Source organism: Halichoerus grypus, chromosome 6, assembly GCF_964656455.1.
Source record: "Halichoerus grypus chromosome 6, mHalGry1.hap1.1, whole genome shotgun sequence".
Lineage (NCBI taxonomy): Eukaryota > Metazoa > Chordata > Mammalia > Carnivora > Phocidae > Halichoerus > Halichoerus grypus.
In genome coordinates this window covers 122487850-122510315 of record NC_135717.1, presented here as the reverse complement: position 1 = coordinate 122510315, position 22466 = coordinate 122487850, and the positions used below count along the sequence as shown (strand labels likewise).

Sequence of the window (22466 nt, the reverse complement as noted above, 5' to 3'; positions counted from 1 at the left end):
CCTGAAGTCCATCCGAAAGCCCTTAGGCAGTGAGGGCTCTGCCCTGTTCATGATGGTTGATATAGAGTTCCCCTTTAAAAAAAAAAAATCCCTATTCCATATTGTATACTTCAGGATCATAAATCATCCCAGAATCCTGTAATAAACAGTTTTAAACTAACTTCTATGCATATGCTAATGCACAGGGCTTTACGGTGCCAAAGTATACTGTATCTGATTTACATCTCTCAGTGTCCTGATTTAGTAAACTGGTTTACATGTAAGAAAACGAAAGCAGAGAAATTAAGTAGCTAACCCAAGTTGACATGGCTATTAGTGGCAAAACTGGGACTGACTCTCTGTCTGGTGTTCTTTCACCATACACCAGACCAGCTCTCTACAAACATCACCCCTTCTTCTCTGAGTATTCCATTCGGAGCCCTCATTTATCGCATTCGCTGGTAAGAATGATGCCCATTAGTGCTGTGGAGCATCAAACTACATCAAACAGCTCCAAGGATCTAGTGAGCAGGTGCAACCCTCTCCTATCCAGACCTCCTTTTAAGCTGCTGCTTTCCATACTAAGTGTTGGTTAAAGATCTAGGTCATCTAAAATGCAGTACCATGGACCCTCAAGGGGGCAACTTCTTCTATTTGGGTACTAGTTCAGGATTCTAGTGATGAGAAGCTGGTCTTCTCTAACTGCTTTTTACCTTTCTTCCCAAGTGTGTGAAACAAATACTGATACACCACATTCCGTCATCCACATTGGCAATAACTAGGGCAACTTCCCAGTTCTTTGGAAGATTCTACTCTATTGACAAATAAGCCATTACTGACATTTACCATTGCTTCTTACACAGGCCTGCCTACCCATTCCCCAGACCCAATAAACTGAACTTTTCACGAGCATAAATCTACTTGTGAAAGCTGAGTCAACTTTGATTTTATAGGAGTATAAAGTGTGAATGTTCTCTGTCCTGTACCCCCATCTCTCCCAACACACATACATACCCCAGTCCAGTGCTTAGAACTGAGTCTAGGAGGTTTCCCTAGTTGCCATATGTTTAGTGAAGTGGAAGGACATGGCTAGAGATTAGGTTTAGTTGTAGAGAAGGAAAATTGATCTCTTTCTTGGCCAAGACTCAACTTAGATTCTCTAACTCTTGGTGTACTGTACTAACTGAGGTTAGATCATCATACTAGCCACATTTTCAACACTTGGGCCATCACTGTCTTGGGGGAACCTAATGAGTACAGAAGGAGTACAGAAGCACTGCTACTTTGGCTCAAGCTTCCCAGGGTGTTTGGTTTAAAGTTGACTCATTCACTGTTTACCTCCGGTAGAAAGACAAAGTAAATGGCAAAATTGTCCTAATAGATAGTGCTGTGTTTGATTTAGGTGTAAAAGTCCATTAGGACTTGTCTTGTAAAATTCAGGTTCTAATTAATATCTAATGAGCAGCTTCATCCATTGCCACTGCTCTATCCCCTAACACAGAAACAGACACATCTCTATTGAGTCCTCTCAGTAGACTTGCCTTTGGCAATTGAGTCAGAGCTCTTGGCTCTCACTTCAGGTCTGGTTCTGTTTCTGAAGAGTCCCTGATTTACATTTCTTTCTTTGTTTCCCATTCCACTTTTGACATTCCTAAGAGAGAGGGATAAGGTTTTAGGGAGACAGGAATATTTTCCAGTTCTCTTAACTATAGAGAGAGAAGCACTGAGGTTATATATACATCTACTTGGGATTCTGAGAAGAATTAGCATGTCCCTAACCAGCTCTTCCGGTTTGTTTGTTTTTAGCCCACTGTGATTGGCTTGACTAAAAACTAAAATAGTGACCCTAGCTTTTATTTTGCCCATTTTCCCTATAGTAACCTTTGGAGCAGATATTCTCCAATAAAGAAAGGTATTTTATTTAATGTTACCCTCATAAGAAAATTACCTTTCTTTATGAGAATAACTCCGAGCCTAGTATCTCTGAAGCTAAGGGGATTGGGATAGGGTTTTCTATTTGCTTTAGACGGGATGGTGGTGAAAAGGGGGGAGCCCAAGCTACTATGATTTTTGCTCACCTGCATCCCAGTATATATACCAAAATCTTTGTAATTGTTGTCATTTAGTTTCTTTAGGTCAGTAGTTGTTGGGGGTGGGAGATATGAAAGGAGAATTCCTGGTTCTTGGTTGCTTATTGATTAAGAAGCACTAAGGGCTCATTAAGACGTAGGGGTTTTAGGTCAACCCCATCTATCTTAAGTACAACTGTTTATAATCATTAGGCAGTAATTACAGCATCAGGATAACCCTGATGTTTCCAGAGCAAAATAAGAGAGAAGTCTCTTTTCTCAATAGCTTTGTGCTTTGCCTAGGGCAATAAGGGTTGTTAATATGGCGGCACCTAGGCACAGCCAGCCCCCTGCTCCTTGCCATCCTGGGTCCCAAGGGCATATTTGCTTGATCATGTTGAAAATTGTAGCCCTGAGAGACCCTGGAACCAGTTGTTCCCAGATACCAATGCAGAATTTCCACGAACAGGTTGGGTCAATTTCAGACTGTCAGACTGAGTTTTCCAGAGTGCCCCATTAATCTACTGTACTCCTCTTCCCACCTCTGGAAAAGTGGTACCTCTGCTGGCTTTGACACATGTTCTGTGGAAGACCTATTATATTTATCTATATCTTGGCTACCTCTGCCTTCCCACAATAGTAACTTCTAGGAGTCCTTTTGTTTTAAGAACTCCTAGAAAAGGGTGGTACCCCTCTGCTCCCCACTATCTCCTGCATGTGTGGGATCCCGGCGGGGGCAGGGGAAAAGACCACAGCCAATCTCAGCATCATGTATATGGTTTCCTGGCCACCTCTGGTCTGATGTATTGAATTAGTTGCCAGTGCACTGTCTTCCAGATTTGCCTCTGTGTTCCTTGTTACTGTACTGGATCTTGTTCTGTCTGCTCTCAGCAAATCTTGGTTGGCCAGCCAACTAACAAGAAATCAATGTCCATCCTCCTCCCAACCCTTACTCCTTCTTTGTTATTGAAAGAATAGAAATGAACTCTCTCCTAGCTCTTCTGCTGAAGTGGTAGGTGGGGGGTGCTCTGACCACTGTGGTCTCTGCAGGGGGAACCGTGAGGGGCTGAGCCGAACCTCAAGCAGCCGCCAGAGCAGCACAGACAGCGAACTCAAATCCCTGGAGCCACGGCCGTGGAGCAGCACAGACTCTGACGGCTCTGTCCGGAGCATGCGGCCCCCTGTCACCAAAGCCAGCAGCTTCAGTGGCATCTCTATCCTCACCCGAGGGGACAGCATCGGGAGCAGTAAAGGTGGCAGTGCAGGAAGGATCTCCAGGCCAGGTACTACAGCTTCTGTCCTTCAGTGTCATGCTCATCATTTCTTGCTTGTCTTCTGCAAAACGTCACTGATGTTTACTTCTAACAAAACGTTGTCCCAGTATAGTGTCCTGGAAAACTAACATAGCCAGATGAGGAAAAATTTGATTTCTTGGATCCATTGTTCTTTTGAGTCCCCTGTCTCATTTTCTTTCAGACCTTCTTTCCTAATTGGAAACGAACAAACAAAAGATTGGGATTCGATTATTTTATCTTATTTCTGAACAAGGTTTGGCATCCCTGTCAGCCCAAGTTCAAGTTATATACTAAGATAAGAATGATACTGCTTGCATTCTGTAACCTCTGAGATTGTAGAGGGTTGGTAGCGCAGAAGAAAGCCTTGGAGTTCAGCTGTTTATAATCACTTGGTAGCGACCAGTAAGCCAGAACCGCAAGAAATGCTGTGGCTGCTTCTCTGGAGCCCAGTCACTGAGAAGGAGCCTATGTTCCACATGCCAGGCCTGTAACCACCCTTCAGCTCTCCTGACGTGCTGTGTAACCTTCTCCGTTATTCCTGTTGCGCTCTTAGCAGGGGGTACTTAGCTCTTTATACCCAGTGGGCCTCTATTTCACCCTCCTTCTGCCTCTAAAGAATTCTTGCCTCTCATCCCAGAAGTTCTGTAGGTCTTGTCCTCAGAAGACCTCAGTAGTCGTGAAGATTTTGCCTCTGTTAGGTCTCTGCTGCCCTTCTCTGTTACCTCTTCTCTAACCCACTGCCTCTGCCTTTATCTGGGCCTTTGTGTTCTTTTATTTCATTATGATACTAGTCCCCGAGCTGGTTTCCCTGCTCCATCCTCAGCCCTTTTTAGAGCCAGTTTATCAATCCAAAACATAGATCTAATCATGTCAGTCCTCTCTTTAAAAATGTTCATGTTTCTGCATTCCCTGCATAATCTAATCCGAATGACTTAATGCAGCATTTCTTCCTGACCCCGGTTTGCCACTTCCGTCTTACTTCCAGATATCCTTCTTCCTCTTGCTCTCTAGCCATTGGTTGAATATGGTATTAACTTCATCCCCTCTTGGTCTGACAAGCCTTCTCTTCACCCTTTAAATCCATTTCTCCTCCCATTTCCTCTTTAAGTGAGTTACTCCTTCCTCAACCTTGCTGCCATACAGCTTAGTCCATATCACTGATGCATCCCTTATCCTTAACCAGATAGATTGTAATCGTTGTGTGCGTGTCCATCTCCTGTCTGAAGATCCTGTGCTGCTTAATGGCAAGGACTGTGTTCTCTTCACCTTTGTATTCTCAGTTCATTATACAATGCCCAGCACATAGCAGATAGTCAGTAAAAGTATTTTATGTGAATGCGTGCATGGCTTGGAGAGGATGGAAATGGGGAGAAGAGTTGGGTGACAGTTGTGCTTATGTGTGTGCACAGGCAAGTGCTTGGAGAGGCAAGGTTGCCTTCTCAGCAACTTTTATGAAATGCTGCAAGTTGGAAAGAAATCAGAGAGAAGATAGGTCTCTTAAGGGACTAGGAATCTGCACCTTCCCAGGAAGCAAACATTCATGTTTTCAGCTGTTTAGTCATGATGGACAGATTCTAGGCTCTTCAGAGGAGGTGCCTTGGCAGCCTCACATTTCGTTCCATTCTGAAATCCAACATCGACGGGCAAGGTATTTACTGTCCCTGGGGAGGAGAAACCTGCTAAGATGAAGACTCCTATCAGCAGGGCAGCTGAAATGCATCTGTGCTCATGCATGGATCTTCCCAAGACAGTGGGGGAATGGACAGAAGGGAAGTGAGGAGAAGCAGCAGGGAAGGAGTAGAGCCCTGCATCTCCAAGGGTGGCATGATCATGGCTGGTGCTTACAACTCTTGGTGGGTCTCCTCTTTGCCTTAGGTATGGCACTAGGTGCCCCAGAAGTGTGCAACCAGGTCACCTCATCCCAGTCCGTCCGGGGCCTTCTCCCTTGTACTGGCCAGCAGCAGCCGCAGCAGCCGCAACTTCCTGCTCTCCCACCCACGCCTCAGCAACAGCCACCCTTGAATAATCACATGATCTCACAGGTGAGTCACCACTCAGTGCCAGAGCCCCCTCCGCTCCGATTCAAGCGAGCTCTGGAAGTACAGTCATGTCTGTTGTGCTGTGGGTGGCAGGAAAGATCTGTTGGAAGCCTGCCATTCCCTCCTCCGTTTCTGGTTTGTAAGCTGTGGGGAGAGAGGCGTAAGGGCAAGGGTTTGGCTAAGGTGCTCTTAGAGTCAGCCTGCGGGCTTTTTGCTTTCTGTTTCTTCTTCCTGAGAACTGCCAGTGGGATCTTTTACCCCATTCCACACTTCTGCTGTACCTCATCTCCCTCGATGTCCTGTGTAATTAGCGAGGCGATTTTGTTCACTGTGTCCATATATGGAGCTTGAAGAGATCACAGCTCCTGCCATAACTGACTGAATGTGTTCATGTGACTGTTGAGCCATAAACACATATTTATGAGTTGGGGTTTGAGGAAAGGAAATATGCTCAAGACCCCTGCCATACATATGCCATAAGGCACAACCCCCCCCAAAGTTGTCTTTGTTTCCCGTGCCAGAAAAGAGCTCTTTCTCCTTGTGTTGCTGGACTGATAGAGGTTGATACCAAGTAGGGTTTTGGTGAAGTTTTGTTTCTGTGGAGGTCATGCAAGTCATCAGCATCAGAATCAGTCCCTATTCTAAACTGGAACGTTAGCGTTCTAGGTTTAAGTCTCCTTAATACTCTGAGGAGAGCTGTGCTGAGGTCTTCACTTACTCTTTTTTTCCATGAGTAGAGCTGCCCATGAGTGGAGCCCATCCTCTGTCCTGGAGTATCTCTGGTGGTGCTCTCTGCTAGTCGGGAAGCCCACGTCTGCACTCTGCTGCTGCAGTTTTTCTCATTTCAGCTCCCAGGCTCCCTCACCTCTGTGCTCTGTTAGTGCAGCTTGGCCTCAGATCTGTCTCTTCTGTAGGTAGAACAAGCAAATCGCAGACACTCATTCCCCAGGAACAAGTGGGGAAGGGTGGCCAGTACTACCCCATTCTGATATTTTGATGATCTGGGACACCCTGCTTCCCTGCTTTGTGTCTTAATGTAACCTACATGCAGATCATTCCAGGCCTTTATCTTGGCCCCTAAATCAGTTTCTCTGTAGTCCTGACTTTTGTTCTGGTTCTACCACCATCTACCTCATTAAGTCCCATTCTTACCAGCTTACTTCGCTCCATACTGAAGTGTGACATGTGTATGTGCTTTCCCTGATGGGTCTTCATTCAGACCTATAAGTGGGTACGCCTCTCTCTCTCTCTGGCTATCTACTGTGTTTCTGTGCGTCCTTCACTTGTCTACGGTCCCAATATTTGTTTGCATTTTCTAGGATGTGTGTAATTTAATGTAGTTTTGCTCTCTTTTCTCCTTCTTGGTCTTCATCTGCCTCCTCCTTCCATCCATATCTAGAAACAGACAACAAGAGTGGGAAGAGAATAAAGAGATAACAAGAATAACCATTTGGGGCTGGAAGAATTTTAGAGTGTCTGGGTGACTGGCCCTAAATCCCAAACTTTTACTCATTCTGGCCCTGCTTCTGGATCACGAGGGTCAGTGGATAGGTCATGGGTATTGACTGATCTCCTGCAGGATGTCCAGTACTAGGTTAGGACCTGTAAATTGGAGACAGAGGAGCATTATTCGTTACAGAGATTCTGTTCCCTCAGAAATTTGTAGCAAGAGGCATTTTGCAACAGGCCTGGGGACAGTGATGGCTAAACTATGCTAAACTTTCCCTTCTTGGCAGGCTTCTGATGGCAGAGCAGAACTCCCTGTCATGTGTCAGTAGAACACATGAAACCAACGGGTGAGGCTGAGGATTAAAGGACCAGTGGCTACCTTTTGCCCTATTTACCTAAGGTGGCGTGGACCTCTTGAGGAGGAGCCCTCTGGGAGTCTAGTCAGGCAGCCAGGAGCCAGTGATCTAAATTCACCAGCAGGTGGCAGTCAAAGCCCTCAGGGCCAGTGTTTGGCTTCCCCATGGTTTTTCCAAAGTTCCCTAGCCCTGGAGTTTGAGATTCTTTGAGAACTGTAGCTGAGGATAGTGGTGGAAGAACTTAAAAATAGCACGGAGACACCTACTTTTACCACTACCCTTCCTCAGTAGGAAGAGGCCTAAGAGAGGAGCATCATTTCTTCCCCCTTTTTCCTCAGAACTCACAAATGTGAAGAAACAGGCAGCTATACCTATGGCTACCCCTCCCCCTCCAGAGGATATAAGACCTGAAGCACAATAGATCCTCCCCCAAGAGAAAGAAAAGGATTAGGATAATAGAAAATGGGTTTAAAAGCTACCAGCACAAGTAGCTCATGCTGAGCAGCCTGGGCAGCAGTTATATTTGAAATGGCTCACAGACACTGGGTATGCCAGGAGAGCTGGGAGTTTATCACAGGTGCTGCAACATCTCCCCCAAGGGCACGCAGTGGATTCTCAGTACTTTTTTCCTAACCAAGATGACTTAGATTTTATTTAATCCAGGTAACAGGAGCATTCTCTGTTTTGGAGGGCTCCTAATTCCCGGATTCTGCCTTCAGAACTATTAGTCCCCTTTGTGAAAGGGCCTCCCCAGAGGTATATGCCAAGAGATGATATTGACACCTTGGGCCCCCATACTTCTAAATTTGAAAGGAGGGAGGAGAATCATACAAACAAAAACATGTTTGTATAATTCTGTTTAACTTCTTCCTTCGCCTGCTCCCTACTGTCAGAGTGGAGTAGAAAGAATACGTGTGAGGCAGAGGTAGGTTCCCATCCCAGCTCAGCTGCATTAGCTGTGTGCTCCTGCACGTGTGATTGAATTCCTCTGAGCCTTACTATCCTAACTGCAAATACAAGTTATCACCTCTCCCTATGGATTATTGCGAGTCTGTAATGAGATACGTATGTAAATGAGACGGTGTATATAAATGGTATTCCCCCCCCCCCACCTTCCTAGCCTCTCTCCTTTCTCCCACCCCATCTACCACCAGGGGCTATGGCTGGAGAACCGATTCTCCAGGAGAGGTGATTGAAATGGCTGGAGGAGAAAAAGAGAGAGAAAAAAGAACTTCCCATTAGTTGCTTTAGAACACATCATGTTCCTCATAAACAAATCTTCCTGCTTGAGGCTAGTGGAGGGACTGAAGGAACAAAAGCTACAGTGAAGCTATTTATATTTTATTCCAAATCCCTCCCTGTTTGCTTATGGGGGCATTTTTCATACTGCCCTCACAGCCTGGAGGAGCACAGAACAATCATGAAGCAGGAGGAAGTAGCTGGAACCAGGCATGGACTGGCTGTTTTTTCCTTCCCTACCCTCGGGAGGGAGACGATCCTTGTGAATGAACACTTCCTCCAGGAGAGCTGTGGTGTGAAATCAGGGGCTTGGCTGGGAAAGCTGAGCCAGACCTTGGATAACCCCTCCTACAGAAGCAGGAATCCCTGCTCAAGTGGGCATTCAAGGAGGGTTACGATCATGCTCCCCAGGAATCGTGCGTTCAGAAAAAATGCTTTGGGAAAAGCTGTGTTTGGAATCAGGCTGCAGACACTGGCTCTGAGAGTCCTAAGATTGCTCACAACAGCTGCTGAGCTCTGAGTAGCTAACGGGGTGGAGTGTGCGCTGCCACGGGTCTCTCCTCATAGGAGAGATTGCTTATTTGTCAGAGATGCAGAAGCCGCAAGCTATCTAGGGCTTGCTCTCTAGTCTGCTCAGCAGCCTCGCTATTCATGTGACATTTTTTTTTTATGATTAACCTTGTTGTTCCTCCCCTTTCCCTCCCCGCCTCTGCTCCCCTCCCCCTTCCTCTCCCTGTATCTCCCTTTTTTCTTCCCTGTCCACATGCCTCTCTGCTGGTCCACAGCCAGTCCCGGCTCTGCAGCCCTCTCCGCAGCCTGTTCAGTTCTCTCCAGGCTCCTGTCCCCAAGTCCTTCTGCCAGTCTCTCCGCCCCAGCAGTACAACATGGTATAAACTCCGTTCCCCTTTTTGTCATGTCCATGTGTGGCCTGTATCTGTGGTATGTCTGTGGGGTCCATCTGGGACAAAGCAGTTGCACTTTCTGGAAGGCCGTGTTAAAAGGTGTTTCTTCTTGAGCAAAGGGCTAGCACAGGCTGAGCTATAGTCCATTCTAGTGGCCTCGTCACAGCATTTCAGGCATCAAAGATGCCTAAATATAAGACAGAAAGGAGCACTGAGTTCCCCTGAGTTTCAGGAGGGGTACAGAATTGGATGTTGGCTCTAACCTGGCCTCCTCATCGCTCTTCTATGTGCATCCTTCATCTCATCTCCTTTCTGGACAGGTATGAACTCCCAGAACCCAGTTTATCCTGTATAGGATGGTTTTCTATAATTTCCTTCGAAGATAAAAACACAATTGCAGATTTCTCTGCCATTACTGGTAAAAACTTAAAATGTTCCTCTGTCTTACTGTGTTATTTTATATAAAAAATAGCCACTTCCACTGCATAGAACATGCTGTTTCAATTGTTTGTACCTGTGAAGACCTGATTTACCTCATAGTTGATAGCTCCTATCATGGTTATGAGAGCCCTGGTTGTGTGTGTGTGTGAATCACACGGTCTGATTTTTCATTGGAATCCCCTCTTTCCTTCCAACTCTCATCTCCATTCTGAAAAGCTCTGGAATGTGGACCTCAAAATAATCTGCAGTCCAGTCCTCTTGTCATCTATTCCTGCCCACTAAGGTAGCAAAACAGCTAACTTGAAGATCAGATTCCTGAAAATTAAGTGAAACCACAGGAAAGCATTGTCTTTTGTTTCTACTAGTTTGTTTTTCATAAGAAGTCCTGCTCTAGCGTGTGCGTGTGCATGTGCGTGCGTGTGTGTGTGTGTGTGAGAGAGAGAATTACCATCCAGGAAGCAGAAGGAACGGGGAAGCTAACAAATTCTGACCTATCATCATATAAGTGAGAGGCGGAACACCATCTATCCCTCTTGCTGCTTAGAGAAGAGAGCTGAGAGAGGAGGCAATTACAGACTAGCCTGTCACTCTCCTTGCCCTCCAGCTCAGCCACTCAGCCTGGCCTCCTTTCAGAGGTGAGAATTGGAAGTGGTTCCTGAAGGGCAGGAGAACTCTAGGCAAGTGTCAGAGAACAGAGGTGGAAATGACCTCGAGAGGAGGGAGTAAGGAGATAAGCAGCAGGAGGGGAAGCCCACCAGTCCTTCCGCTACATAGGCAGAGCTGGGGAGCCACATGAACCTAGCCATCCCTAGTCCACTCAAGGTGTTATCTAGGTCCTTTATTATAAAAACAGGATCTATGGCAACATAGAGCCTTTTGTATGGTTGGAGACATGAGGAAGACAGGAAATGGAGAAGGACTTACAATCTTTTTTTTTTAAGCCCTAATTAGTTTGTCCTGTCTTTTCTATATATACAGAAAGTTGTGTTGTTGCTCCCATCTCTCCAAGACTAATTCTGATAGAGGTCATAGTCGCAGTGGCCATTGTTATCTCATATGTGGTGAGGAGTCTGATTCTGGAGTTAGGCTTCAAACACCTGTTCAGTTAATAGCAATTTTTTTTAAGTTTTATTTTTAAATATCTCTACACCCAATGTGAGGCTCGAACTCACAACCCTGAGATCAAGAGTCACATGCTCCAGAGACTGAGCCAGTCAGGCGCCCGTAGTTCACAGCAGTCTAAAACACCACATGATAGAGGCTTAGGGCTAAAAAGTGCCTCCCAGGGAATGGAGGCAGGAGTATCCCAAACTGGTGTAAGTAAAGAAGGCTGTAGAGAGGGTTGCTATTTCTGTCTATCTGTCTTTGTGTTGAAGCCAGATACAGGGGGCTTGATATGACCTGAGTCTTCAAGTCTCCCTTGCTGTCTCAACAGGCAGATGACCTCAGCAACCCCTTTGGACAAATGAGCCTTAGCCGCCAAGGTTCTACTGAAGCAGCTGACCCATCCTCAGCTCTGTTCCAGCCCCCACTTATCTCCCAGCATCCTCAGCAGACTAGCTTCATCATGGCTTCTACGGGACAGCCCCTCCCCACATCCAACTATTCCCCTTCTAGCCATGCGCCACCTACTCAGCAAGTCCTGCCGCCCCAGGGCTATATGCAGCCCCCTCAACAGGTGAGCAGCATGGGCTCCCAGCTTAAATCACTAATTCAATTTGTCCACTGTTATAATCCTCCTTTCTTCGTCTAGTTTAGATAGATCAGAGGAGATACCTGTCCCCACTTCCATTTCCCCACCTTGCACTTGAGAGTTGTCTTTCTAGTCAGAAGGTCATCCTTCTGCATAACATAAATCATTCCTGTTCTGTTTCAAACTTGTATATTAATGCTACAATTGCAGGTCCAGACATCTCTGTTTACAGATTTCTGGCCTTTGACCCTGATGCATTTATTGATTTAAATATTTATTTATTTGGGGGGTGGTGAGGCAGAGGGAGAGAAAGAATCTCAAGCCGACTCTTTGCTGAGCGCAGAGCCCAACTCAGGGTTTGATCTCACAACCCTGAGATCATGACTTGAGCTGAAATCAAGAGTCGGATGCTTAACTGACTAAGCCACCCAGGCGCCCATACCCTGATGCATTTAATAGTTGGGGATGTTGGGGTTGAATTTAAGGGAGCCTCTCACATATCTGTTTCCTCTCACCATAGATCCAGGTTTCTTACTATCCCCCTGGACAGTATCCTAACTCCAACCAGCAATATCGACCTCTCTCTCACCCGGTGGCCTACAGCCCCCAACGTGGTCAACAGCTGCCTCAGCCATCCCAGCAGCCTGGTAAGAGGAACTGCTGGGGTAGGGAGGCAGTAAATAGAGGAAGGGCAGTGGAAGGTGCCCTCTCTTTCTCAGAGAGAAGTACCTTCCTTGTTTAAAAAAAAAAAAAGGCAACAGGAATGATTAGTTCCAAGAGGGACCCAGGATCTCCAGAAAAAGAAAAGGTAAAATAGACAGGAGAAGGAAAATTACTGAGAGAGTGTAACCTCCTAAACATTATTGAGACCATGCTAATGTCTTTTCTGCCTTGCCTGTCCCTAGGTTTACAGCCCATGATGCCTAACCAGCAGCAGGCGGCTTACCAAGGCATGATTGGGGTCCAGCAGCCACAGAACCAGGGCCTGCTCAGCAACCAGAGGAGCAGCATGGGGGGCCAGATGCAAGGCCTGGTGGTTCAGTACACTCCACTGCCTTCTTACCAAGTAGGTGCATTCTGCACTGGGAAAGATCACCCAGTCCTTGGGATGAGGAAAAGGAAGACAGTCTCCCACATCATCCAGTGTGACAACTCCAACACTAAAATACTGTTCACTTTCCCCCTAGAATTTGTAGGTGTTTTTCCTCTGAGAGAAAGCCCAGAGAGTCTGAGAAGATTGTCTTTATTTAAATTGTTTGGTCTTTATACAGCCATGCAAATGAGTATATGGCCCAGAAAAGTAGGATCTAAAGGAAGTCAGGCTCCTTTCTCTACATCAGATGCCCGAGGGAGGTGTTTGGAGAATAGGGAAGTGCAGAAAGCTCTGTACACATTTTCTTTAGGCAGATGAGGAGAGTAGGAGGAGTCTCTACAGGTAGGGAAGGAAGTCAGTGTCCTGGTGTAGTGATGACTTATTTGGCCATTCTCTGGATGAGCTCATTGGGAGTACAAGTGGTCATTCTCTTCTTATCTCTACCCAGGTCCCAGTGGGTAATGACTCGCAAAATGTGGTCCAGCCGCCTTTCCAGCAACCCATGCTGGTCCCTGCGAGCCAATCTGTGCAAGGGGGCCTCCCAGCAGGGGGCGTACCAGTGTACTACAGCGTGATCCCACCGGCTCAGCAGAACGGTACGAGGTGAGGACTCCCAGAGAGTCGGGGCACATCTCCCATAGACCTTCAGCAACTTCCCACTGACCTAAGAAAAGAAAGACAGGGGAAAGATTCCAGTGGTGCCCTAAAGCAGGTAGAATGTGAGGGAGTTCATTCTTCTTTTCTCCTTGTTGTTTTGACATTTGAATAAGAGCTCATCAGCAGAAAAAAATTCGTACTCCAGAGACAGAGGCTTTATGATGTCCCCAGTGTTTTGTTTTTCTTATCAGTGGGATTTAGAATTATGGGATAGAAACTGCTCATCATTAAAAGAAGCAATTTGGAGTATATATATATATATATGTAAATTTTCCTATGTACCTCTGTTTATATCCATGGATGAATCTCAGATGGTCTATTTCTGTATGTCTATTTATATATATATTAGTATATGTCATAGCTGATAGAATTTTAGAGGTAGAAGCCACCTTAGAAATATTTAGTCCACTCCCCTTGTTTTATTTTTCTCCCTTTTATAAATGAGAAAATTCCAGCTAGGGAGATTAAGAAACTTACTCAAAGTCAACCAGCTAGTTAGAAGTAGAGCTGGAACTAGAAGTCAAGTCTGGGCCTACTTGTATGTATTTCTGTGTTGCTCGAAGTGTGTATGTTTACTTCTCTTTTTGTGTGTATGTCTCCATGTTATCTTGAGTATTGGGGGGCGGATTCCCCCTTTGTCTTTAGGTAACTCTGTTTGCCATTGTGTAAATATCCTAAATCAGACGTCTCCTTAGTTCTGTTTTACCCATCTCTCTCTGGCACTGTGTGCCTGTTTCTGGCACTTCGTGTTTCTCAGAATGTGTGTGTGTGTGTGTGTGCACGTGTATGTGTCTGGTGTTTCAACACTGTTGGGAAGAAAGAGCCTGTGTCACTAACATTCCATCTGTAGCACTGATTAGCAGCTTCCTAATTGAAAGATGATCAAGTACAAATATATATAATTAACTTTGAACTGATGAGTGATTTTAGAAATTGCATGGCAAATTGGTCTGGGAATGACTGGCTGCTGCCTCTGCTTCCCACGGGGGAGGCCCGGCAAGCAGCAGCTGTTTGCCAGGAGCTGTGCTCCTCCCTCTCCCACTTTAACACTACTCTCTTCTCCATCCCCCAGCCCTTCTGTGGGGTTTCTGCAACCTCCCGGCTCTGAGCAGTACCAGATGCCTCAGTCTCCCTCTCCCTGCAGTCCACCACAGATGCCACAGCAGTACTCAGGTAAGAGGATAAAGAATTGGGAGGTGTTGGGTACCGGCAAGAGCAAACACTGCTGAAGGATTTGTGCTCTAGAGCTGGGAATGACAAGAGGGTTCAGGGATTGGCTCTGTCCCCAGCTGTAACGCCACCACGAGGAAAGACCAGAGTCCTGACTGGTGTTTTCCAGGGGTGCTGAAGTTGACCTCTTGAGAGGTAAGGCTGGTTGCCCTATCTCCATCCCTGGGAAGCCACATCCTTGATTGGGTTCCTTGTTTTCTTTCTTTCTTATTTTTTTTTTCCTCCCTGTATCCAGCATTACACTCACCACTCACATGCCTTTGAGACATGAAGTGCTTACTTACCTCTGTCTCCCACACTCATTCTTCCTATAGACAGCATTACTTTTCTCTTGGGAGTGTGAGGGAGGCTGATAAAATGCTTTTTAAGTCATATCTTAGATTTGTTTGGCAGTTTTTCATATGTGCTCACATACATTGTATCATTTTAATTCTCAGCACAACTCTGTGAAGATAAGATCTAAGACTCAAAGAGGATAAATGACTTGCCTGAGGTCACGATCCTAGACCTTGAACTTGGGTCTTTTGCCTTTTCATAACCCATCCTGCACCCTCAATATCATACTTCCAACAGGTCTCTGTACTCTGTTCCTTTCCCTCCAGTGGGAAATAAATGGCTATCATGTTCAATAGCTAAAGGCTTTCTTTGAAGGGGCAGCTGTCCCGTGAATAGGCTGATGCCATGCAGCCTCTCACTTTCTGCCTTTGCCAGGAATTCTCCCAACACACCAAGTACAGCTACCCTTGTTTGTCGCCCTTTCACCTCACCCTGGCACAGCATTATACGGCAGCTAAAGCAACTTCGGGGGTTCTCCAGTGGAGGACGTCTTAATGCAGTCTCCAGCCATCCCCATTTCCCTCTGTTGTGGGAATATCAGAGTGCCCTCTTCTGGTGAGAGGGAAATATTTTGACAGTTTTCCCCATTTTAGAAATAAGATTTTCACCTAGGAGTTTTTGCAGTCTGTGTTAGATGCTGTGGAATGGATTCCAGAATTAATCTTGCTCATAAGACATGATCAGTTCTTACCTTCAAGGAGCAATGACTTCTCCCTTCATCCAGACCAAACATGGCTCTCTCACAGGCTGAGAGGTTTTAAATTCAACAGCCTTTACCCTTTATTACATTACTGGTCTCTCTAGCTGTTTCTCCTAGTGTCCGCCGGGGGCACTTGACCTTGAAATTCCCAGTGGAATATGGAAATTATAGAAACCAGCTCCAAGAACCGCTGTAGCCTCTGGTGGTTCTTGCTCCTGCAGGGCATTTTCTCTCCTGTTTGTTAAAACAAATGTGCATGTACATATGGGTATACTTGTATGTGCATTTTTATGTGAATCCTTAGTGGTATCTCAGTGTATGTATTGGGTCTCTGTGGTTGTATCTCTTCATCTTCAAGTACAAGGTCTTAGAAACAAAGCAAGTGAGAAGAATTTTTCACTACCTACTCTGGACTTAGTGCTAGGTTAAGCAAACTGGAACAGCTGTTGTTCTGAACGTTGGCAGCACTGGAGGTCTGGCCTGGGATTAGAAGGAAATCATCTGTGCTCTTCCCAAATCAATAGAAATGGAGGAAGCCCTCTTCATCATCTAGTTGCCTTACTTCTTTGGAATTTCCTGTTACATGTCTTTTCTTCCAAGCTTCCCTGATTGATTGATTCTAGACTTCTCTGACTGATCCCTTGTACTCTTTCTAGGTGATGGGACCCTATGTTCCAGCTGTGTCACCTAAGAGACCATATTCACCATATCATTGATTTTAAGTCTTCAGTCTCTGCTCATGGGAATATAAGAGGAGCTGGAAGGAAAAAAACAAGTGCTGCTTCTTCCTTCCTTTCCAGTTTGCCCTTTATTGGGAGGAGAGAAAGCCAGCATAGCCCACAAGGGCTGCTATCACCTTCAGAGGACAGTCACCCGCCCTTCTTCCATGTAGCAACATGGTCACTTTTCCAAAAATAAAGGCAGGGATTAAGATTGGCTGTTCCTGGAACAACTGTTCTGGCTTATTAATACATTTTTGTAGTTGTCCAGTTTACCCCCAGGCCTAGACCTTAATTCCTCCACTGTGCTATTAGACAGCACTATAACCCCAGGAAATACTTTTCTTCCCACTAAAATGATGGCCCACAGGTCCCTTGAGGTTACTCCAGAAGCGCGTGTCTGGGGAAGATGCACACAGATGTGAAATGGCAGTGATACATATACACAGACTCCCAGCTCACTGTGACACAGCACCGTGGCCAGAGTGACGTATATACAGAAATAGCCTCTCACATACTTACCGGCTCATTTTGTAGCTGAGGGGATTCCAGAGCGGAAACGAACACTTTTCTCTCCCACTCCGTAAGGATACAACTTTCCTTCACCAAAAAAGGGGAAAAACACTAAGATACTGTGGATTGTATCCTGTAATATGGGAAAGATGCCTGTGGATATTATTTCTCTGGACATTCCTTTCCATAGATTTGATTCCTGGTGGTAAGGAAGAAGCCTTATCAGTCTTCTACCTCAGTGATTTAAAAAAAAAAAAAAAACTAAACAAAAACCAATTCTGCTAGACATAAATGTCATCTGTTTGTATTTATGCGGTTTGCTTTGCCCAATCGACCTTTCTGCCCAGGTTTAATGATGCCACTTAAAAAGCCATTCACACGTCCCCTCTCCTTTCAGAGCTTTCAGGCTGAAATTGATTTCCTTATTCAACCCCCCTCTCCCCCTTCCCGCTTCAACCGAGGCCCCTTTCCCCAACCTGATTATATGGAAGTGCTGTCCCTCGGTAGTGGGGTGGTTTTTCTCTTCTCTTTTCTTTCTTTCTTTTTTTTTTCTTTTTCTTTTCTTTCTTTCTTTTTTTTTTTTTTTTATTGCCACGTCCATTAAGAAGTAGCGACAGTTTAGCTGTTAACGGATGCCACCTGCTTTTGGCTTGAGGAAGAGAAGCATAAAAATCAGCTCATCAGCGTAGTGCTCTGTGTCCCGGCTGAGTGAAGGAACAATGCGCCAGGCCAGCGGGGGAGGGCTCAGTGTGGGGAGGACCAAGGCTGGGACTGAAAACCCTGGCTTTGTTTTTGTCGGGATCAGAGAAAATAATATGAGGACTTTGTTCTCTTTCCCCCTCCCCTTGAGCCCTCTAATAGCTCCTTATGGCTACATGTTGGTATTAGAAAGAGCTTCCACCATTTTCCTTAAATGCCCACACCCTACACACTCACATGTCCCCCCCATCCTTCCTGGCCTGAGGCACTAGGCTCAGATTATGAGCTGCCTTCTAGAAAGCTGTAGATTTGATTATTTTTGCGTTGGCCCCCTCAGGTAGCAATGAGGTGTTCGAATAAGGTCAATTGCAATTTTGTTGGAAGAGGATGTTGGAGCAGGTGGGGCTCTTTGGATGGGGAAAGAAAATGCCCAGAGCAGCTATAGTAAGGGGGGAGTTGTTAAATGTATGACACTCCACAGCTATTCGATTTTCTGGTGGCCCTTCCACAAGCCATGCTGACGAATACCCTGTCCCCTGTGGCAGAGGATGGGGAGAGGCGAGCCTGTCACTCTGAGTATTTGTGCTGATTAGATGGACCCCAGAGGGTGGGGGCCACAAATTGACTGGAGAATAGGGTACGACAGATGCTGTGTCTCCCAAGCTGCCCTCTGAGGCCTCCTGCTGCTGCTTTTCCTTCCCTTTGACTGGCGCTACCTGAGAAAAGCAGTCATGCTCACTTCCCAGCATGACCGGTGCCCAGGGCAGAGGCTGCAGCATTTCCTGTCCCAGGAAGCGATGTGACGGCGGCAGCCAGTGGCAACCTCAGAGCACCGAGCCGTGACAACGGCAGCACTGTGGCAGGTTTTCGCGCTAGGCACCCCCAGTGCCGTTTCTCTCCCGCCACACACACACGGACTCAGCCTGTCCCTCAACGGAGATCTAGCCTGAGAGGTCAGGAGCAAACGCTCAGGCTGGACAGTCCCCTGTGGGGAAGCAGAGCTCCTGCCCATCCCTCCCAGCAGGGACTGTCGTTCAGACGGCTTCTCCCTGATCCCTTACCTTGGCCTTTCACCATGAGGAAGATTCAGGACTTAATGTTCTTCCACATTGAGCTCTTTGCTTCCCCCGGCCTGTGAGAGGGTAAGGCTACCCATGGTTGTTTGTGCTAAAACCTCAGGCTCACATCCAGTCACCTGAACCTGTCAGCGAAACCTTCAGAGAGTCTGACCCTCCCGCTCGATTCCCGCCATCACTGCTCTAATTCAAAACCTCCTCGTTCTTTTTTCTGTAGAGGCTTTCCAGTTCATGTTTCTGCCTCTGGTCCCTCCCTCTCTTCAGCCATTTTACATCCGGCCTCTTGAATTAGCTCTCTGAAGTTCTGTTCCCAACACCTACAGGATAAAGGCCCTTACGAGAACGTGCTTCAAACTCTGACACCAGCTGTTTGCTTAACGTGTGACTCCGATAGACTGTCCATCCCGTAAGGGCAAGGACCACTTTTGTTTGTTGTACACCCAGTGCCCAGCATAGGAACTGGCACCTAGTAAATGTTCAATAAATGTTGAATAAATGAATGAACATATCTCATCTCCCACTTCCCCTACACAACCCCTGTGCCTCAGCACCTTGAATTATTTGTCATTTCCTGAATGTGACGTACAGCTCCATGCCATTCCCAATTCAAGTGCTTCCTGGCCTGGCTTAGGGAAGCTGTGTGCATTCATCTCCAGAGCAACCAGAGAGATCGCTGACCTATCTGCAGCCATTACCAGAAAAGCCTGCACGTGCCTATGGCCCTGGCCCAAGCCCCAGGCTGGGACCTGTACCATGCCCAGACAGTTAAGCAATCTGACCTGGGCATTTGGTAATACCTGATTTTGACAAATGGAGTAGTTTTCTGCCAAGCATACCAGGCACCCCTCACCAGGTCAAGGCCACGAGAGCATTGGCATCTGGGACCCATGTCTCTTCCACTCAAACTTTCACTAGTTTGGGAGAGGGGAGTCACACTAAATCAGCAACTATCTCAGATTCCTGGCAAGACACAGTTTAAGTGACCCTGAAGCGAGTGGGTTGATTGCTTACTGGCTTTCACACTCAGGGTTAGTTGGAAGGTCAAAATATAGTCTGAATTCACAACTGATCCCTTTCTTCCTGCCACTCAGGAGTGTCACCTTCTGGACCAGGTGTGGTGGTCATGCAGCTGAATGTCCCCAATGGACCCCAGCCCCCCCAGAACCCATCCATGGTCCAGTGGAGTCACTGTAAATATTACAGCATGGACCAGCGCGGGCAGAAACCTGGAGACCTATACAATCCTGACAGTAGCCCCCAGGTGAGTCCTGCAGCCCAACATTATCTTGGCAAGGAGGAGACCAGATTTTTCTCGGGGAATAATCTTTGCCATTGACTGAGCAGCCTCTTCTACTTGTCTGTCCATGGGCACTCTTCAGGGGGGAATCATAAGAAATAGAGGAGAGTATCTGCTTTCAAGGAACCTAAGATCTAAGGGACACATACTTGGAAATGCCAAGAGAATACTTAAAACACTATGTCAAAAAGTGGATGTTAAAATAATACAAATTGGGGCACCTGGGTGACTCAGTCCATTAAGCGTCCGACTCTTGATTTTGGCTCAGGTCATGATCTCAGGGTCGTGGGGCTCTGAGCTCACCAGGGAGTCTGCCTTGAAATTCTGTACTTCTCTCCCTGTCCTTCTCCCTCTGCTCCTCCCCACCCCCCCCCCAACGCTCACTCTGTCTCTCTCTAAAATAAATAAATCTTTTAACTAAATACATTAATTAATTAATACAAATTAATTAGGGACTAAGGGGGCTGTTGGAAGGAGCAGTCTGACTTTGACAGAGTTCTGCAAGAGAAGTTTTCTGAGCAAGGTGAATTTTAAGCCAAGCCATAGGAATATCCAGAGGGTCATGTTTGGTGTACATATGATGTGTGCTCCTCTCTCCCACAGGCCAACACTCAGATGAGCAGCAGCCCCGTCACGTCTCCTACCCAGTCTCCAGCACCCTCTCCTGTCACCAGCCTCAGCAGTGTCTGCACAGGACTCAGTCCCCTTCCTGTCCTCACACAGTTTCCCAGGCCTGGGGGTCCAGCACAGGGTAAGGGGTTAGATTAGGGCTGGCTGCTGCCCTTCACAGCCCATTCCCAAGTGGGAAGATCCAGATGGTAGCAACAGGCAGGAAACCAGTGTGGCCTGGTCATCCAGCTCTCGGAGCCAACTCTTCCTTTAATATCCCTGTTTAGGCCAAGGACACCTGCCCCTCTTTAGTGCTGCCCATAGTCAGCTTACTTCAGACCTCCTTTACATATTTAGTATTTACTACCAAGTCTACAAGGTAGGGGACTGTGAGCCCAGGAAAGAAACTTTCTAACGAACCTAAGAGTTTAACTCATCAGTACTGAGTCTGAGGGCTGAGACTATGGGGATGTGTCAGAAACAGTGTGGTTTTAGAAGAGAGAACAGTGGAGTTGGGTTGAAAGACTTGGGTTAAAGTTCATGTTCTACCACTAATTAGCTTTGTGATGTTGAGCATGTTACTTAACCTTGGAACAAGGCCTCAGTTTCCAAATCTATAAAATGGGATTAATCACATATAAGATGGAAATAATAATATCTGTTTCTGCCTTGGCTGTCACAAGCAGTATTAAAAATCAGATGAGAATATGGTTTAAAAACTAAAGTGTTCTGAAATCTAACATTTATCAACAATAAAGTAACATTTATGGTGCTTACTGTGTACAAAGCATTACTATAAGTGCTTTGTGTGTCTTGTATTCACTCAACCTTCAACACTGATGAAAGGAAAATGTACCCAACCTCTCATTTCCAGTAACAGAGCCAGGATTTGAACCTAGGCGGTTTGGCTCTAAGCCTGTGCTCTTACCCACTCACTGTATTGCCACTCAACAGGAGTTAGAAACTTGAGCCCTGGGTTTGGGGTCGGAGAATCTATGTAAGAAATTAGGGGAACCGGGCTGGCTCAGTCGGTAAAGCATGTGACTCTTGATCTCAGGGTTGTGAGCTCAAGCTCCATGTTGGGCATAGAGATTACTTAGAAAGAAAGAGAGAGAGGGAGGAAGGGAGGGAAGGAAGGAAGGAAATGAATAAATGAATGAATGAATGAATGAATGAAAAACATTCATAAGGGTCTGTAGGTTTCCTCCAGGGCCTTTCATCTGCAGTGGACAGAGCCCTTCTTCAAGGGTGAGGGAACCTAAAAGCCCCATTTGCCTGAGATACCTAGGCCGAGAGCCAAGGAGTTTAGGAAGAGAGACAACTTTTCAGTCAGGCACATGGGCACTCCTATCATAGAAAAAGTGGGAAAAGTATGCATTGTTGTCATCTATCTCCAGAGCCCCCATAAAAGTCGTATCATGAAGTTCTAACTCCCAGAAAACCATCTGTTCTTCCTCCCTAGGTGATGGGCGCTACTCCCTCTTGGGCCAGCCATTACAGTATAATCTGTCTATCTGCCCTCCCTTGCTCCATGGCCAGTCGACTTACACGGTACACCAGGTAAGGGTGTCCACCAACAGACCCCTCTTCTCATCCAGGCCCCTAGCTCTGAGCCATCCACCTCAACCAGTGGGGTGGACAGGGGAGATAGCATAGTGAGAATGAATAAAGTGGGAGGGGCCTTACCCTTCTCCCATACTCATTCTTCCCACCTGACCCCAGTGCCAAGGGGGAAGGACTCTGTTTCTCAGTGGCCACTCTGGCCAGTCTGCCTGCTACCAGGCAGGATCCTCAGGGTTGGGTGCTGCTCCTTAATCTTTCAGACATTAGGATGCAAGGCAGTCAATGTTGTTTACCTGGGATGAGAGTTATCTTTCAAATGTTGAAGGGACAGAGTGGATTGAAGCATGGAAACCGGAGCAAGAGACAAGCACTCAAATCTGCCTCCACTGACCTGGGGACAACAGATGTCGGTGAGTGACAAAATGCTGAATCCCCAAGAGAAGGTGCTCACCCCTCCAGCCTGCATTACCAGCCCAGGAGGAGTGAGAAAAGCCAGCTTAGGGTGGGGAGTA

General features: G+C 46.5%; 1 protein-coding gene and 1 long non-coding RNA gene across 18 annotated transcripts in view; one reads left to right on the top strand and one right to left on the bottom strand.

Moving 5' to 3' along the window:
• Positions 1–22466, top strand: part of R3HDM2 (R3H domain containing 2) — a 154547-nt gene that overhangs the window by 130624 nt on the left and 1457 nt on the right. For 11 of the 17 annotated variants that reach the window (XM_078076164.1, XM_078076158.1, XM_078076161.1 and 8 more), the window contains 12 exons: positions 3099–3331; positions 5219–5385; positions 9212–9313; positions 11205–11447; positions 11983–12109; positions 12368–12528; positions 13004–13158; positions 14285–14385; positions 19577–19746; positions 20386–20533; positions 21854–21951; positions 22280–22364. In XM_078076164.1, the coding sequence (XP_077932290.1) occupies positions 3099–3331; positions 5219–5385; positions 9212–9313; positions 11205–11447; positions 11983–12109; positions 12368–12528; positions 13004–13158; positions 14285–14385; positions 19577–19746; positions 20386–20533; positions 21854–21951; positions 22280–22364 (1790 nt within the window). The remainder of the gene's footprint in view (positions 1–3098; positions 3332–5218; positions 5386–9211; positions 9314–11204; positions 11448–11982; positions 12110–12367; positions 12529–13003; positions 13159–14284; positions 14386–19576; positions 19747–20385; positions 20534–21853; positions 21952–22279; positions 22365–22466) is intronic. The other 6 variants (XM_078076156.1, XM_078076157.1, XM_078076153.1 and 3 more) reach the window with 2 other exon arrangements.
• On the bottom strand, positions 13083–18650 carry LOC144382385 (uncharacterized). Its single transcript, XR_013449234.1, has 4 exons — positions 18471–18650; positions 17187–17359; positions 16720–16909; positions 13083–13219 (listed from the first exon to the last, which is right to left on the bottom strand). It is a non-coding gene; the product is annotated as an uncharacterized LOC144382385 (long non-coding RNA).